Source organism: Urocitellus parryii, chromosome 6, assembly GCF_045843805.1.
Source record: "Urocitellus parryii isolate mUroPar1 chromosome 6, mUroPar1.hap1, whole genome shotgun sequence".
Classification (NCBI taxonomy): Eukaryota; Metazoa; Chordata; class Mammalia; order Rodentia; family Sciuridae; genus Urocitellus; species Urocitellus parryii.
In genome coordinates this window covers 161,887,923-161,905,750 of record NC_135536.1, presented here as the reverse complement: position 1 = coordinate 161,905,750, position 17,828 = coordinate 161,887,923, and the positions used below count along the sequence as shown (strand labels likewise).

At 37.7% G+C, this 17,828-nt stretch overlaps 1 protein-coding gene across 3 annotated transcripts in view; it reads right to left on the bottom strand.

Moving 5' to 3' along the window:
• Positions 1 to 13,884: 13,884 nt before the first annotated feature.
• The window catches only part of Tasp1 (taspase 1), a 272,346-nt gene continuing 268,402 nt past the window's right edge, over positions 13,885 to 17,828 (bottom strand). For all 3 annotated transcript variants that reach the window (XM_026397660.2, XM_077799754.1, XM_077799756.1), the window contains one exon: positions 13,885 to 14,909. In XM_026397660.2, coding sequence (XP_026253445.2) covers positions 14,817 to 14,909 — 93 coding nt within the window. In that variant the 3' untranslated portion in view covers positions 13,885 to 14,816. The remainder of the gene's footprint in view (positions 14,910 to 17,828) is intronic.

The window sequence follows — 17,828 nt, the reverse complement described above, 5'->3', positions numbered from 1 at the left end:
ATGTGTTGTGAATACCTCACAGCTAAGAAAACTTAGTTGCCTAATTTTATGAGGCCCTGCATCTCTAAATGGCTACTGTGACTACCAAATGTCTGTGTGACATAAGCAAGAACACTTTACAACTTGAGCTATAAATATCTTCAATATTTTCACAAATATTTCTTTCCATAGATTGTGAAACCACTGACCTTGCTATGGTTTAGAGTTGACTGATGACATTTGGTAGACTTAAATAATCTTTAATTTCCTCCGCAAACCATGATGTGAGACCACAGGGTTGGGAACAGGAACTTGAATGCATGTAACAATAGAGAGATCACTGTTCTTGGAATCATTAAAGTCCTGGCTGTATCACTGGAAGTTCAATCAAATTGCTTCCAGGAGCATTAGTTTCTTCCTTTATTTGTCAGTTATTTATTGTGCATCTATAATGTGCCAGGTGGTTTTCTTGGGATACATGAGAACACAAAATAGAATATGGGGATTTTGTTCCATTGTAGGTGTTGCTAGGTATGTCCTTTTCCTTCCAGAATTTCTGTTTGGTCAAATGAAACAGTAGTTTATTGCACAGATGCAAATACTGGTAGTTGGAAGTAGGCTGGAACACACTAAAAATAGTAGAGACCAAAGGCTTTGGAAAGGGACTGGCAGTAAATAATACAGACATGCAAATAACAAACCAATGGTTATCACTACTACAGCAGTTAAATGGTGCCTGCCTGTCCCCTTCCCTGACCCATGTGACCCAATCTTTACCAGCAGCATATCAGTAACTCTTCTCACTGAACATCTAAATCTGGAAATAGTCTATCCCTGAGTTTTTCAAATTGAAGTTAGTGGACTCATGTGGGTCTACTGATTTTAACTTCCAAAATTCATGAATTCAGTGATATTTATACAATTTTAAAAAACAGTGAGTTCACAGTCTGACTAGAAAAAAAAGTCAACCTCCCTGAGCAAGAGGGAATTCTCCAACAAACTGCCTCAGATCTTAGAAATGTACCACTGGCTCTCCTGAGTCTCAAGTCAGCTCTTTTACTCTAGTTAGAATTCTAACTAACATAACATCTAATGTTACTCTTAGACATCTAGAGTTGCTGTCAGATAGCTAGAGTTAGGATTATTACTGTCATTTAGTTTTTTTTTTTGTTTCTGTAAGTCTATTTTGTCCCTCCATTCCTTCTTTATAAATATATTTACCTTAAGTGAATACTTCTAGTGTACCACTTAAATTCCTTTAATGATTCTTTTCTTAGTGGTTGCTCTGTGGTTTACCATATAGGTAGATTGTGTGTGTGTGTGTGTGTGTGTGTGTGTGTGTGTGTGTTTCTTGCTGGAGACTGAGCTCAGGTCTTTGTGCGTGATGCTAGACATGTGCTCTACCACTGAGCTACATCCCCAGATTTTTACCAAATAAATCTTAATTGATCAGAATTTATTTGGATTTGTGCTAGCTTAATCCCATCAATAAACAGAAATGTTACTCTTATACAACTCTATTCACGCTTCTCCCTTTTGTGCTATTTTTCTTGTCTTATATATTACCTGTATAGATGCTAAAAACCTGACATCTTTATAATTATTACTCAGTATAATTTTATGTCTATTAATGAAGCTGAGACAAAAAAGGGTAACAAACATGTATTTGTGACATTTGTTATATTCACTTTCTTGTTTATCATTTCTGATGCTCTTCACTTGTTCCTGTGGGTTCAAGTTGTCATTTGATGTCATTTTCTAACTCCAAAATAACTCTGCTACCACCCATCTCCTAAGTGCTGTCATTGTCAAATATATTGCATTTCTAATGTTTTCTCCTTTCATTTAGCACCAAATATATTACATTTCTACATATTTTAGGCCCAGCCATACAAGATGGAATACTGTGCTTCTAAAGTTAATTAAAAGAATAAAGGAAAATATGTACTTCTACTGTCTTTTATAATTACATTTGCCAGTGCTCTCTGTTTTTTCATATAGATTTTAATTTTGACTTGCATTTACTTGTTTTTAGCCTGAAGAACTTTCTTTAATGTTTGCTGTAAAGCAGTCATGCTATCAATGAATTCTCCTGTTGTTGTTGTTTTCTTCTGGAAACACATTTTCCTTCATTTTTAATGACAAATTTGCTAGATATAAGATTCCTGATTGATAGTTGTTATTGCTCATTATTTCAGCACTTTAAATGTTATTCCACTGCTTTCTGACCTCCATGATTTCTGTTGAGATGTCAGCTGTTAATTTTATTAGGGTTCCCTTATAAGGGAAAGTCATTTTTTCTCTTTCTACTTTCAAAGTGTTCTCACCTTTAGCTTTCAGTGTTTTTACTGTGATCTGTCTATTTGTGTTTGTCCTATTTGGAGTTTCTTAAGATTCCTGAGTGTGTAGATTGATGCGTTTCAGCAATTGGGGGAAATTTTCAGCTGCCATTTCTTCAAATATTTTTTTCCTGCTCCTTTCTCTTTCTATTACTTCCATTATGTATATTTCCATGTACTTGAAAGTGTCCCATATTTCTGTAAGGCTTTTTTCCCCTTCATTTTATCTTCTCTTAGCTCTTCAGATTGTATAATCTCTATCAATCTGTCAAATTTGTGTATTCTTTTTTTCTGCCATTTAAAATATCCTGTTGAATCCCTCTAGTGAATCTTTCATCTCAACTGTATTTTCAACCTAAGAATTTACATTTTTAAGTAGTTTTTATCTTTTTATTGAGATAATATCTTCATACCTTACTTCACTTCTTTAAGCATAGTCCAAGTTTTCCGAGTATGTATATTATGTCTAAAGACTTTGCTAAACTAGCATCTTTACCTTCTCTGAGGCATTTTCTGTTGTTTCTTTCTTTCTTGTGAATGAGTCACATATTCCTGTTTTATGTTTTGTTTTGTGTTTTACTGTCTTCTAATTTTTTGTTCACTGCTGGATATTTTAGGTGATGTAGTATAGAAACTTTGGCTATGAATTCCTCTTCCCCACTTTCATTTCTGGGTCTTATTTTTGTTGTTGCTTGCTTGCTTATTTGTTTTGTGAATTTGCTAGGTTATTTTAGCAAAGTTTACTTTGCCCATAGTATAAAGACTTTGATGTTACTTCTTATAGGATGCAGCCTTGAACATGCACCCTAGAATTATGGTAATTTTAGCAGAGCTTTCTTTGATTGTCTTTTCTCTGACCTCTCTGTTAAGCTATTTTTTGTTGTTGTTGTTTTGTTTTATACCCAGAAATTAGACTCCACTAATTACCACTAGTTGTTCTATTGTTTTGGACAATGTTCTGAGGTATAAATTGCTCAGTAGTATGATTCCCATAGAACTGAGCTGGAGTAGTTTTCAATATGAGTTCTGAGGTTTGTTCTGATCCACAAAGGGTTCCTCTTAGATGTCTCTTTCCTGGCTGTCTCTGTCAAACTAGATGGCCTGTAGTTTAGCATATTGCTCTTAATTAAGAGATGCTATTGTTTTCAGGGACAATCTTAGGCTTGAATTTCTCCACACCTGTTTCAAATAAATTCAGTTCCTTTGGGGAGAGCATCATTGCTCTTTTTTTATGGATGACCTCTCCTCTGGGCAGGCTCTTTAAACCATGACTGGATGCTGGGCAGGGCAGTAACCTCTGGTGGTCTTTGTTTGCCCCCCCAGCACATAACCTTTGACCTCACATGAATTGAGACCAATGGTAATAGAGATCCTAGTTTTCTTGACCTGCCTCACCTGGGTAGAGTCTCCATGTATGTGTAGGAACTGAGGAGAGAACAGTAACTTCCAATATCTCAGATGCACTTATGAGGAATTTAGCCTCTTTAACTTGGAGTTGGAGGGGTTGAGAAATGCTGACATCCTGCCCCTTCTGGTGAGATACAAAAGGAACTGATTGGAAAATGAGAGGAGAGAGAATTTTCTTGACCACACCTATTTAGAGTGAATCTTCTATCAAGAATAGAAAGGGAAGAAGTGGGTTGTAGTTCAAATACCACAGACTTTACTTACTCTTCTCCAGTTTTAGTAGGAAAAAAAAAAGTTTTTTAAAAAATTTGTGTATATTCTTAGGGAATTTTGCAGAGACTTAAGTGTTATTTATTTATTTATTTAATTAGTTAGTTAGTTTTCACCAGCATTGCTCGTTTCACTGGGGAGTGGGTGTATGGAGCTCCTCATGCTAACATACCAGAAGTAAAGCTCCTTTAAATTATTTTCTAAAAGCCTGTGTTTTTCTTTCATACTTAGCTATACAATTTTCTTGGAATATATTAGACTCTACTTCCCCCTTCTGATTTGTTATGCTATATTTGTTGAAAATTAAATGTTTATATATTGTCAAGTTTGTTTCTAGGCCCTCTATTCTTTTGTATTGTCTGATTTTTCTGTATTTGTCCTAATACCAAGAAATATTCTTAATTAAAATGCTTTATATTAAGTGTTGGCATCTTATAGTGCATATTCATTAGTGTTCTTCAAAGAATGTTTTGACTATTATAGGCCCTTTGTATTTCCATATACATTTTAGAATTAACTTGTTGTTTTCTATAAAAATACTAGCATCTGTTGTTAGCATTTCTACTAGGCTTGCACTGAATTTATACATTTTGAAGAGTGCCATCTTTATAACTTTGAGTCTTTTATTCTGTGAATGTGATATATCCTTCACTTGTTTAGGTTTTCTTTAACTTATCTAAATTATTCTTCATAATTTTCTTTATAGAGCTGTTGAATATCTTTTATTAAATTTATTTCTAAGTAGTTGATAACTTTTGTGCTATTGTAGGTAAATGAATTGTCACATAGAAGATGTTTAAGAGCAGAAATGGTAAATAGATTTCCTCTTGGATGCAAAGACTGGTCAATTCTTATTGGTTGTGTGACGTGTTAGACTGAATATTGTGAAGGCAACCCTGGCTCTGTAGGAAATCTTCATGTCTGGTTATTAAATCGTTCCTGGACTCAACAGTGGGGGTTGGTCATGGTCCAGGTGTTATGGAGATGCCATCCTGATAAAAAATATAGAGCTACCTTCTATGTGGTAAAGAAAGGGGAATTCCAGTGGATAGAAGTTATAGGGAGGCAATTTAAGCAAGATTTTTCTTAACCTGAATTATTTTTTAAAGTACAATGGACTACCTTATAATGCAGTAGATTTTCTATCTTTAGAATTATTCAGGTAGAAACTAGATGGCCACTTAATAGTAACCTTGCAAATGGGGTTGTTGCATTAAATGCATGCTTGAATTAGAAGAAAGAAAAACTTACTATTATTAACTTATATAATATATAATTTATATAATTTCTTAATTCTATGATATGAGAGAGGGGACTGTTGGGAGCCATGTGTGCCCATATGCATGAACTACGGGCAATGTTCGAGCCATTAAGGCCTTCCCTGCACTCTTCTACCAAATCCTGAGTGAAATTCTCAGGTTCCAGTAAGCCCAGATCATGCTGGCACCCTGACCTAGCTCACAGCTCCAAATTCAAGCACAGCTTCTGCAGATGGGCGTAACCTGCCAAGCACAAACAACCTTTTTATCTCCACTCTCATCCTGTCCCCCCGAAGGAGATCTCTATTGATCCTCTTTGGTCTGTACTGATATAAAGCAAGTGTGGGCTTTTTCTTTGTTAGAAGTCAGACCCATCTGGTTAGCTCAATCCATCATGCCCCTGCTTCTAAAATAATTGTGGCTTTCTGTGTTTATTTTGTAATTCAAGTTCCATAGCTTTTATTTCACAGCCAACTCACACCTGCAACCACTACCCACTCCCTCACTGTACTCGGGACCCAGGTAAGAAATGGAGACCATCAAATGAACATTTATAATGAGAAGCATCTGACAGATGGATGTTAACTGACTACCAAGTGCTTGAGATTGTTCCAGTCTATCAAGCTCTTCCAGTGTCACATTGCTTCCCCTCTGTGAGGTTTTGCTTTTATAAAATGGTGGTGTTGACTTCATTATCTTTGTTGTTTTCTCTAGGTCTGCAGTTTTAAAACTCCAAAACTATAAGTCAACATCTGATAAAAAGTGTCTAAAAGGGTAGAAGACACAGAAGACCCAGGCTGAAGTACATCTCCTGCAGCTTCACATGCAGTTCGGACTCTTTCTTCTCATGTCCCCTTTTCTCTTCTTTTCCTTTTCTGAAAAGACCTTAAAACCACGTGTGGAAGATGATTGGAGCCACAAGATGGATAGAGCCTGAGTTCCCGAATCACTGCTTGGCGGATAGATATTGTTTGGACTTCTTGGATATGAGAAAATTTTATCATACTAAGACTTTAAGATTTGGAGGTTTATCTATGATTGCACCCAGCATTGCCTTAAAATAATACAATTTCATGATCTTGGAGTCTATCTGCCTGTAGCCACTCAATTGGAAACAAAAAGCAAATAAAATGTTAACATAAAATATTAAAAGATATAGCCCAGGCATTATTGAGACAGTGGAAGAGATCTTGGTTGGTGATCTTTTTTTTTTTTTTCTTTTAGCAAGCAAGCAGAGATTTTATTTTAAAAGAGGGTAAAAGATTCAGAACTCATGACTCAAAATGTACCTGGGAGGGGCAAGAGTGCCTTTGGTTGGTGTTTCTGAATCCACTCTTTGCCTCTGATAAGGAACCTGGTTTGGTCTGGACATCTGACTTGGGTAGACGAACACAATGAGGGCTGATTGCAATCTTTAATCCTCATTCAGTTGCTTTACACTGGACAAATCTAAGAACAGATAGAAGAGCAAGAGATCTTCCTGAGACTAGAGCAATAGATGATGATTACACTGAAGAGTTTGCTCAGTTCCCTCCCCTTTACTTCATTCCTCATCCCCATGAGCTGTTAGAAGTAGCAGTCCTTATAGATAAAAACATTTTTCTTATGTTTCCTTCCTTCTTATGTTTCTTTATATAAGAAACTTAAAATACATAGTCTTTGTCTTAAAATTCTTATCCCAAAGACAGTATGCCATACATGCTGATATTTATTATGCTTTTTTCACTTAAAATATCCTGAATATCTTTTCATGACAACACAAAGGGAAATTCATCCTCCTTTTTAATGCTTTATTCCATGGAATGGATAAATCATAGTTTTATTTTATATCTCCCCATAGTAAGTATTGGTCATCCTCAGTGATCTACTATTACAGACTACAACAAATATCTTTGTACATATATTGGTTTTGTATGTACATAGGCATATCTCTATTAAGATAAACTCTCAGTATCTTGGTGCTGAGTTAGTGGGTAAATACACATATAATTTTGATAGTTATTGCCAAGTTGTTCCCATAAGTGCTTTATTATACACTTTTACAAGTAATATTTGAGAGAATCCATTTGAATACAGTATATCAAAATTTTAGACATTTGCTTAACCAAGAAAAAAAAAAGTGTCTCAGAATAAGTAACATAAAGGCCTGACAGAGGCCAAAAGAACTATGGCATTTCTCTGGCAAACTGAAACTCTGGCTCATTGTGTACCCAACATTACCTAAGCCTAGGCTCTAGGGATCTCTAATATAATCAAAACCCTGTAATTTGGAACATGTAGAAACTGAGATCCCAGGAATGTAAAGAACTTTTTCAAGGATACACAGGTTAGGGGCAGGGCCAGAGTTAGCACTTGATATTCTGCCTTTGGTTCACTGAACTACCACAAATGACAGCCCTCAAAGATGCTGGTGAACGTGTTGGCTACATGCAGAAGGAACTTTTGTGTTTGTGATAAGTTTTGGACCTTGAGGTTGAGGAGATTCTCCTGAATTGTCCAGGTGGGTCCAACACAATCTCATGAGCCCTTAAAAATGAAGAACCTTTCCCTGTTGTAGTCAGATGAGATCGATGGGAAAGATGAGGCAAAGGAGCCAAGAAGCACAAGAAGAATTCTGTAACTGGTTTGGAAGATGGAGGACAGGAGCCAGTACACAGGGGATGTGGGTGAAAGCTGTAAACAACCCTCAGCCAACAGACAGAAAGGGAATGGATATCTGTCTTGCAATCTCATGGAATTGAGTTCTGCCAACAATGTGAATGAACCAGAAATAGATTCTCTCCTGGTACCTCCTAAATAAATGAAGCCATGTTGATTTTGCCTTGTGGGAGTTATAGTAGAGAAGCCAGCCACAGTTCTTACTTGAAAAAATTGTAAGACAATAAAATTTGTGTTTTTCTTAACTAATGGTGGTAATTTTTTTTTACACCAGAAATAGGCAACCAATACACATCTCCACATGTTTCTTCCATGTCACCATGAGAAACCTTCGTTTATACATTCAAGAAACATTTGTTGAGGACTTACTATGTGTTGAGTACCAGGAAAAATAGGTGCTGGAGGTTTAGCATCAATGACACAAAACTCCTTCTTGTTTTCAGGGAGATTAATTTCAAATAGAGACATATGGACCAAAGAAATACATCAGTTGGTTGTATGGTAGATTAGAAAATGATAAATGCCAGAGACCAGATAGAAAGGGCATTTAGGGTGCTGGGAGGAGTGTGTTGAGGAGGGGTGCTCAGGGGCAACCTTGCTAAGAAGGTAACATTGAAGCAAGAGTTAAAGAAATAGAGAAGCAAGCGGTGAGGATTTATCTGGAAAGTGTGAAGTGGGGTAGAAGCAAGTGCGATGACTCTGAGATGAAAGGATGTCTGGGTGCTCAAAGACAGAAAGGAGGCCAGGATGGCTGGTGCAGAGTTAGCAAGAATACTAGGAAGTGGGTCAGAGAATTAGAAGGAACAGATCCCTGGGTCCTGGAAGGACTCTGGGGCAAGTTGTACAGAAAGGTTTTGAGAAGAGGGGCAGCCTGATCTTACTCTTTCTGAGTGCCAGTGGACAAGGGCCTATCAAGGCAAGAGTGGAAGCAGGGAGACCAAACAGGAGCCTATTGCTATAAATGAGAGAAGAAGATGAGCAGGAAGACAGGAGTGGAGGTGGTTGGACTCACCATACACTGCAGAGGAGAGCCTATGGGATTTGTTGATGGACTGATTGAAGAATAGAAAGAAGGTAAGGATTCAAGGGTGTCAGAGTGGTGCCCGTAGTGAACTTTTCCTCTGGTACGAATGCCCTTTTACAGCTCCTTCCTCTTGAACCTAGACTGAAAAAAAGTGACTTAATTTAAGCAATAAATGTGACAAAAATGATGCAAGCCAGTTCAGACTGAAACCTTAAGACGTTCTGGCAGTTTCTACTTTTGTGCTCCTGGAAACCTTGAACTTCCATGTCTTTCAGGGTGGTGGCATGGGAAAGTCCATGTGGAGAAGCTCTGAGTTTGTATGGAGAAAGAAGAAAGCTCAGCCATCCCAGTGTCCCAGCTGAGCCCAGTCTCCAGGTCACCCTCCACTGGACACACCTCACCAGGGACTACCAGCAAGAGCGGCAGAAAAGGGAAGAAAAAACACCAATGGAAGCCAAATCTAGCTTACAGCATTGTGAGCAAATAAAATACTTACAGTTTAAACCATAAAGGTTTTGGGTTATTTCCTACTCAGCCATAGGTCTGTGAAACAGATGACCCCAAGAGTTTTGGCTTGAGATCCAGAAGGATGGAGTTAACATTAACCTAATGGGAAGACTTAGTTAATATGTTTTAGGAAAGAACTTAAAATCTCACTACTTCTACATGGAAAGCAGCACGTTTTTCTTACTATATTAGAAGTCCTCTATCTCAAACATTGCTAGATTTTCCAAGGTTAGGACAGACTTTTAGGAGACATTTAGGAGTAGTATCTCTAACGTAATAGCAATAGTAGGGGTTAAAGGAATTATTTTGATTTTCTTATTCCCTTCCCAGCTCTTGAGGCTCTTCTAACAACGGAGAAATCCCCATGACAGTCTAAGGCAGGGAAACCCTCGCCCAGTTCTCCTGGCTTTTCCCACTGTGGTTTCAGAGCTTTGGTGACTGCACCGTGTAAAGGAGAAACCACTGAGCTCACATTCCCTCCCAGCTTTCCACAACTGGTTACGGTGAACCACCTTGGGCTTGGCTGATGGAATTCTGGAAGCTGAGTGCGCCACCCTGGAGGGAAGTCCTTGCCAGTTTTAGATTTAATCCTTCCTGTGGCCACATACTTGAGACAGCTGCATGTTGAAAATGAAAAACTGCCTGGTCAATCTGGTTTGCCTATGGATCTCTGATCACAGATATCTGGACTCATACCTTATGGACTTGAACCCAAACTGAGTATTGGGGAAAGCAGTGTGTTCCTTAATGTCTTGGGACAAATATTAATATAAAATGATTACTTTTATGTTGCTAACCTCCCATTCAGTCTCATCAATACCCTTCTATATTCACCCACCCATACCTAATTCTCTTGGTTACTCAGCCTCAGAAAAGGATTTAGAATAGAATTAAAGTAAAACAAATAAATTGTACCCACGGGCTCATCTCTTTATGGCTTAGTGTTTTCTTGGTCCAGTGTTCCTAAGAGGGAGGAGTGGCTTCTGCATAAACTGCCTTTGGAGGCGCTCCATCCTGGAACTAGCCACTGCAACCTTATGTTGGACAAGGAGACTGGGCTTCACAGCAAAAAGGGAGTCAGAGTTTTGAGTGTTTATACGATTTATGTCAGAACAAAGTCGATATACTTGACCTAATACACAGTTTGCTTTAAGAAAGTCTAGGGAGGTATTTTTTTTTTTGAAAAACAAATTACATATAAGAGGTTGTGAGGGGAATGGGAAAATAAACAAGGAGAGAAATGAATTACAGTAGATGGGGTAGAGAGAGAAGATGTGAGGGAAGGGGAGGGGGGATAGTAGGGGATGGGAAAGGTAGCAGAATACAACAATTACTAATAGGGCATTATGTAAAATTGTGGATGTGTAACCGACGTGATTCTGCAATCTGCATTTGGGGTAAAATTGGGAGTTCATAACCCACTTCAATCTAATGTATGAAATATGATATGTCAAGAGCTTTGTAATGTTGTGAACAACCAATAAAAAAAGTAAAAAAAAAAATTAACCATAAAATTATGTTATGGTTGGGCATCCAGCCTTGGAAGACAGAATTCTGGAAATGGGCTTCATATGAGACTGTTATGGAGATGTATCATATGGAAATGTGTCCATGGTAAAGGACACTGTTGTTATATTCAAATGTCTTAAAGTAATGAGAAGCCTTTGGCTATTTCTGATAACTACTATTCACACCATTCCAGGTCAAGGACATTTATCATTCCCTGAGAAGATTCTTGATGAAATGCTGCTCTTCATCAGCTTCTTAAAAGTGCCCACGTGTCTCCAGGAGTCTGGTGCCTATCAACATTGAGTTAGTTACAAAGTTCTCAGACTTTTGTGGCACATGCAGAGTTACTTCTGGGAAATGATGATTCTTCCTTATGATTCTTCACTTGTGGCTTGCTGTGTGCAGCAATAGGTGAGCTTTCCATGGTTCCAGAGGCGTTCTCAAGCACAGAAGTACAGATATTAGCCTTCAGTTGTCTAACACACAGAAGGTCCAAGGGCAATGAAGATGGACTTCTCTGGGATGTCTGCTAAATTGGCTTTCATTAGCTAAGACCTTATCACAGTTCTCACTGCACACACACATGTAGCCTCAGAAAATGAATTTTGACTATATACTTCAGTAGTATCATATCATGGATTTCTATAAAAGCTTTAAGATAAAAAAATATGTATTGACCAGCATTAGGCTGAACCAGCAATATATGGAGGAGGCAGTAAGTGACATACTATGTAAAATCATGGGTATCTTTTCATGATATTCTTAAACGAAAAGTACATGTTACATAATCCCCTTTGGGGTCTTCAACATCACACTATTTCTGTGTTAAAAACACATGAAAATTCATGCATAAAGAGTCTATGAGGTGTTAACTGTTGTCTCTAGGAAAGTGGGGCTATGAGTTAATTTTTTTTCTTGATTTCCCTTATCTATTTTCTGACTTTTTTCATACTAAGCATGGTTTGCTTTTATAATAATAATGACCAGTTTAAAAAAAGATGCCACAATAATTAAATATAATCTAAATATTAAGGAAAAACCCTACCACCTTCAAAAATATTCTCCAGTCACTCCTTAATTTCTTTACTCCCTCCATTTAGTGTGTCAAAATAGAACAATATTGGTTCTGTAGTAATCTGCAGGTAATTAGCATGCAACATTACCATTCTCAAACATAGGAGAAAATGAAGAAGTAAGCAAAAAAGGGTTAGGAGCAGCCCAGAATGGATGTCTCTAATTCTATAAACCAAACTCATTCATTTTGCTCAAAAGCACTTCAGATTAGCATTAGAAATTTGTTCATCCCTACTTTATACACAGGTATAAACAGGTATATCAACAGATATCTGAATTCAAGTTCATATTTAGAAGTGGTAATTAAGAGAATGGGTTTGGCATAGGCAGAAAAAGTGAGGATGGGGAGAAGTGGCAGAACCTGACAAGAGAGGACAAAGACTCTTACCAGACTACCGTCCTCAGCACAGGTGCTCTAGTTACCTGGAAGAAGAGCACACACCTCTGTGCTCCTCACCAAACCCTGAAGACAACACACTTCAAAACCCAGAACAGGGTCATAGTGATAGCCATGGCGGGGTCAGACCAGGCTTAATTATGTTTGAGAACCAAACATCCAGGGCTCAGCCCTTAAATTGAAATCAAAATCACTCATGTTACTACCTTAAAATAAATCTTCAGAATCTAGGTGACATAAGCCGGACTAGAGAATAAGATTATCTTCTTATCTGTTTCTACCTTTTCTACTTTTCTGTGAAATGAAATTATTTTGTATCTATTGATATTTGACTACAGCATCTGATTTTTAATATCTGCTCTTAAAATGAAGCAACTTATATTAATTTTTATATTTGTGCCCCCATGATTTTATATCTCACTTTTTTTCCTTTCTAGATTCACAGAATTCCTTTAAAAACATTTAGAAAATTGGAGAATAAAGTCTGAACAAACTTGTTCTTAGAGAGGTGGTACACTTTTATATGTACCCATTTTTAAATTCTTCATAAAAGGGTTCTTTAACAAGCTCAAACTTTTAAATATGAATAAAATAAAGCCAAAAAGAGATGAAAGAAATGCCATTCCTGGTGAAAGAGGTCAGATGTTTTTTCAGACTCTAAAGTGTCCTGATAGTTTTACATGATCCACTCCAGTTCCTGAAAAAAATCCTGACAACAGGTAACAGGTCTTTGAAAGCTTTTGAAGCCAAAGGCTCCCAACCAGCCAGCCCATCCCTTACCCAGTTCTCAGTCTCATTAAGAATGAGAAACAGATACCACGGCACCAACCTGTCTACGAGAGTGCAGCGAGACAAATGTAATTGCCTGTACAAGAAATATAAATCAGCCACTCTCAAATCATTCATATCTACACCCACCCCATTTTGGTTGTCTTTCCTTTATAATTTGGCCATACGTCCACGTCAAGTGTATAATTTCATCTGGGGCTTTATCAGTTACCGCCCAGAGCCATGATTATATGGTACAGGGAAACTTCCTTCCCCTGAGCGAGTCTATCTTTAGTATCTTCTTGATAACCACTTCTTACAAAAAAAAAAAATCAAAAAGAAAGTCTTGGGTTTTTTTGTGTGTATGTGGCTCCAGAATCCCCAAATATAGCATTTAGAAGCAATTTATCAACTTTCAGCTTTCAGCTGCCACTGCCATTTTTCAAAGCAAAGTGTTTTAGGGGTCTCCATATTGAAGATTCAATCATGTAGCAAGTTCATCTTGGTAGTGTCTACCAAATCTGCACAGAGATAAAACTGGATTTTGAACAATCATAACAGCAGCAAAATAGATAATGGTATGACTTCTGGAAGAAGTAACTTTTGACAAACACAATACAAAACAGGGCTCTGATCTAGGGTTCAAAAGATAATTTATTAGTCTGAGAAGAGAAGTCACACACTATACCCAGTAATACGCTTCTTTTATTTTTGTGCCTTTATCTTAAAAATATATTTAAACAAGAAACAAATATTGAATTTTCCCATAAACTTTGCTTTCTTATTTACAGTGTTACATTGTAAATAACATTCCATTATACACAAATTAAGGACTGTGCATTACTGTATGTTCTCTTTACATATTCTTTCATAATATAGTACATATAGCTCGAAGCTATGCAATATTTAAGCTTAGAAAAGCTGAGGAAAGAAGTACAAACTTTCTCAAATAAGACTATTATTTAAAAAGGTTCTGACCTTAATTCTCTGCTAGATTGTTTCACTGAAACCATTCTTTGTTAAAGAAAAATGCCCCATATGAGGGATGAAAACAACAGTTTAAGTTACCACAGGATCCACTTAAACTGGTTAACAAATAAAAACACCTTATTACTTATTACTGTTATTAAATGGAGCACTACCACTGTCAAATCATTTAAACAAATAGATTTACTCTACAAATCAGACACACTACATCAATGACAGCTGGTACCTCTTTACAAAATAAAAAATGTTTCCTGTAACTTTAGGTTTTACTTGTAAACAGTTAAAGCACACATTTTGTAAAGATGATTTAATCATTCCTGGTCTTAGGTTACACACTGAGGAGTTTCTATTTCATTAAGGGAGAAGCAAGCACACACTGTGCAGATACATACATGTATGCGTGCGCACACGCATATCTACATACCCACAGGCACCCACACCCAGCACCCACACACGCTCACCCACCAAAGGACCACTTGTTACTAAGCGCTAACTGTAGCAGCACTTGTGTCTCGAGTGGTGCATGAGGTTGAATAGGAATTATAAAACAAGGAAGATAAAACATCCAACTTCATTAAAAACTCCAAAAGCTCAGCTTCTGAAACACTTTTCAGACACTTCATGCTTGGCCTGAAGGGTCAGTTCACTGGGCTCTCCAGGCGGCAAACCCCACCTTCGATTGCAACCGACTGTCCTGCAACTGCACCAGGAGGGAGTCTTGAAATGTGAGTCTGCAGAAAAGGGAAAGCAGAAAGCAGAGGTCAGAGGTGCCAACAGTGTCCCTCCACTTCTGTGAAAGTTGGAGTGAACTCCAAGTGACATTCACTTTGCTCCTGAGCATCTGCTACAAGCCAAGCACAGCACCAGTCAGTAGAGATGCAGATGTGATCAAGACAGCCAAGGCCCCTGACAGTGCCCAATGTACAGTTTAATCATATCCACAACAGTAATGGTTTTAATGCCAACAATATTGAACATATTCTAGTTATCTAAAGACTAATAATTTATTTACCTTTTGTCCTTTAAATATTCAAAACAACTGAGAATGCTTAATCCATGTTTATATCCCAATTTATTCCTTAAAAGATTTAAGTAGCTTACAAGAATTAAGATGATTCAATAACCTAAAGTGAATGAGGAAATGAGGTAAAACAAAACTAAGAACTTACAAAACAAGGGACGGACAAAAGTTAGGTTAACACATAAAATCTAGACTCAGGAGTTCTGTATCCATGTTGGAGGCAGGATGCTGCTGTGCTTCTCAGTTTCCTTCAGGCCAAGATCAGGTAGATGGGTCATGTAGTATACAGGATCACAGCAACCAATTGCTCAGATGAGAGCATCTGTTCTCACCTCTAGGGCCAAGGAGATATTTCTCCTCTGGGTATACATAAAAAGGGTGCTGGGTAGAGTGGATGAGTGAAGACAAGTTGTGCCCTGCTGATTGTAGCAATGTCACTCAAAGGAGGCGGAGGCCCAAGTGGAAGACAGTAAATGCTATTCCACAGAGGTCAGGGCAGTATCAGCCAGGAATTCCTTTTTTGTTTGTTTGTGTGTGTGTGTGTGTGTGTGTGTGTGTGTGTGTGTGTGTGAGAGAGAGAGAGAGAGAGAGAGAGAGAGAGAGAGAGAGAGAGATGTGGCTTAATCCAGGGACAGAAAAATATCAGGAAGAACGAAGGAGTGGCATAACTCCTCTTTGATTTTGTTTCTCTAAACAGCTTTTCCTAAGGACTGAACCACACTGAGTTCAAGTCCATGGAATAAGATTGTTAGGCTACACCCAGGGTAGGACTACATGCTTCTATGCAACCAAAAATGAAGCAGGTATAAGTTTATGTGGAATAACAAGCCATTTGGTTTATAGTGTGAGGGCAGACACTCCTCAGAGGCTGATCACACAAGTCCAATGAAAGTAGCTGACAAAAGTCAATAATCTGGAAAATAATGAAGAATAGGAAATGGTTTTTGGTACTTAGTTTTTCTGTGTGCAAGCCAGGAAGCAATCTATAATGTACTAGGGTGAAGTGGGTTGAATTTGGAGGTGAAGCTGGGCAAGGAGGTCTCTATGATACCTCTTAGAATCCAAGTATCCTTCAATTCATTCACCTGACTCAGGCCACCAAGAATCATGCCTCAGAATCTGTTCTCATTATTGTAGCTGATAGCCAAATTTAGGTCTCACCACATAAGTATATCAAACCTAAGAAGTTCTAGTAAAACAAACTTATGGAACTTTTGTTTCTTGTGATGCCTCATTAATCTGTGTGTGGGGAGGGAAATTAAAAGAGGAAGTTTTTTTTTTTTTTTTGTCCTGCTTATCAGCACACATTGTCACTCCATGCACAAACATCTCAAATCCCACAATTCCTGGAGTTCAACATTGGTGAGACTGTTTTAACTTTTAGTCATTTGTACCATGGATTGAGAATTTTTTCCAAGTCATCATCCATCAGAACATTTATTTAAGGTCTTCCTAAAGTAACAAACAAAAAATCCTGAGTCCCTCAGTCAGTTCCATCTCTAATCTCATCCTTTAGTCAGGAATACAGGCATGCAGCTATGACATGGATTAAGAATAAAAGATGGGATGGTGGTTCCTCAAAAGCTCACACATAGCATTATCATGTAACAATTCCACTTCTGGAAATATACTCTTCCCCCCACAAAAGTGAAAGCAATGACTCAGATATTTGTACACCAATGTTCACACCAGATTATTCACAATAGGCAAAAGATGGAAGTGACCCAAAATGTGGTATATACATATGATGGAATATTGTTCAGCCTTAAAAATGAATGAAATTCTGACCCATGCTACAACATGAGTGAATCTTGAAAACCTGCTAAGTAAAATAAGCCAGACAGAAAAGGACAAAAATAGTATGGTTCTATTTACATGAGGTACTGTTTTAGTCAGCTTTTCATGGTGACCAAAATCTGTGACAAAAACAACTTAGAGGAGGGAAAGTTTATTTGGGGCTCATGTTTTCAGAGGTCTCAATCTATAAATGACCAACTCTATTGCTCTGGGTCCAAGGTGAGGTAGAGTATCATGGTGGAAGAGCATGGTGGAGAAAAGCTGCTCCCCTCATGGCAGCAAAGAAGCAGAGAAAGAGACGGAAGAATAATCCCTCCAGGATAGAACCCCTTCTCCAGCCACACCCCACCTGCATACAGTTATCACTCAGTCAGTCCATTCAAAGTAGGATGGACTGATTAGGTTAAAGTTCTCACATTCCAATCACTTTACCATCAAACACTCCTGTATTAACGCAGAAACTTTTGGGAGACATCTTCTATTTAAACCATAACAGGCACCTATTAGTCAAATTCATAGCTATAAAGTGCAATGTGGTTGCCAGCGGCTTGGGGGAGAATAGGATGGGAGATACTTTTTAATGGATTCAAATTTTCCATTTGGGATGATGAAAAAGCTCCAGAGATGAAAGTGGTAATGGTTTCATTCAATGTGAATATATTTAATACCACTAAACTTATACCCTTAAAATTGGTTAAAATGGTAAAGCCAACTCATGTATGTTTTACACAATTACAAAAAAGAAAGAAAGAAAGAAAGAAAGCATAAAGCAGAAATGACAAATTACTACCTGATCCATGTAGCTATTCATAAGAGAAGGAACTTATAAGAA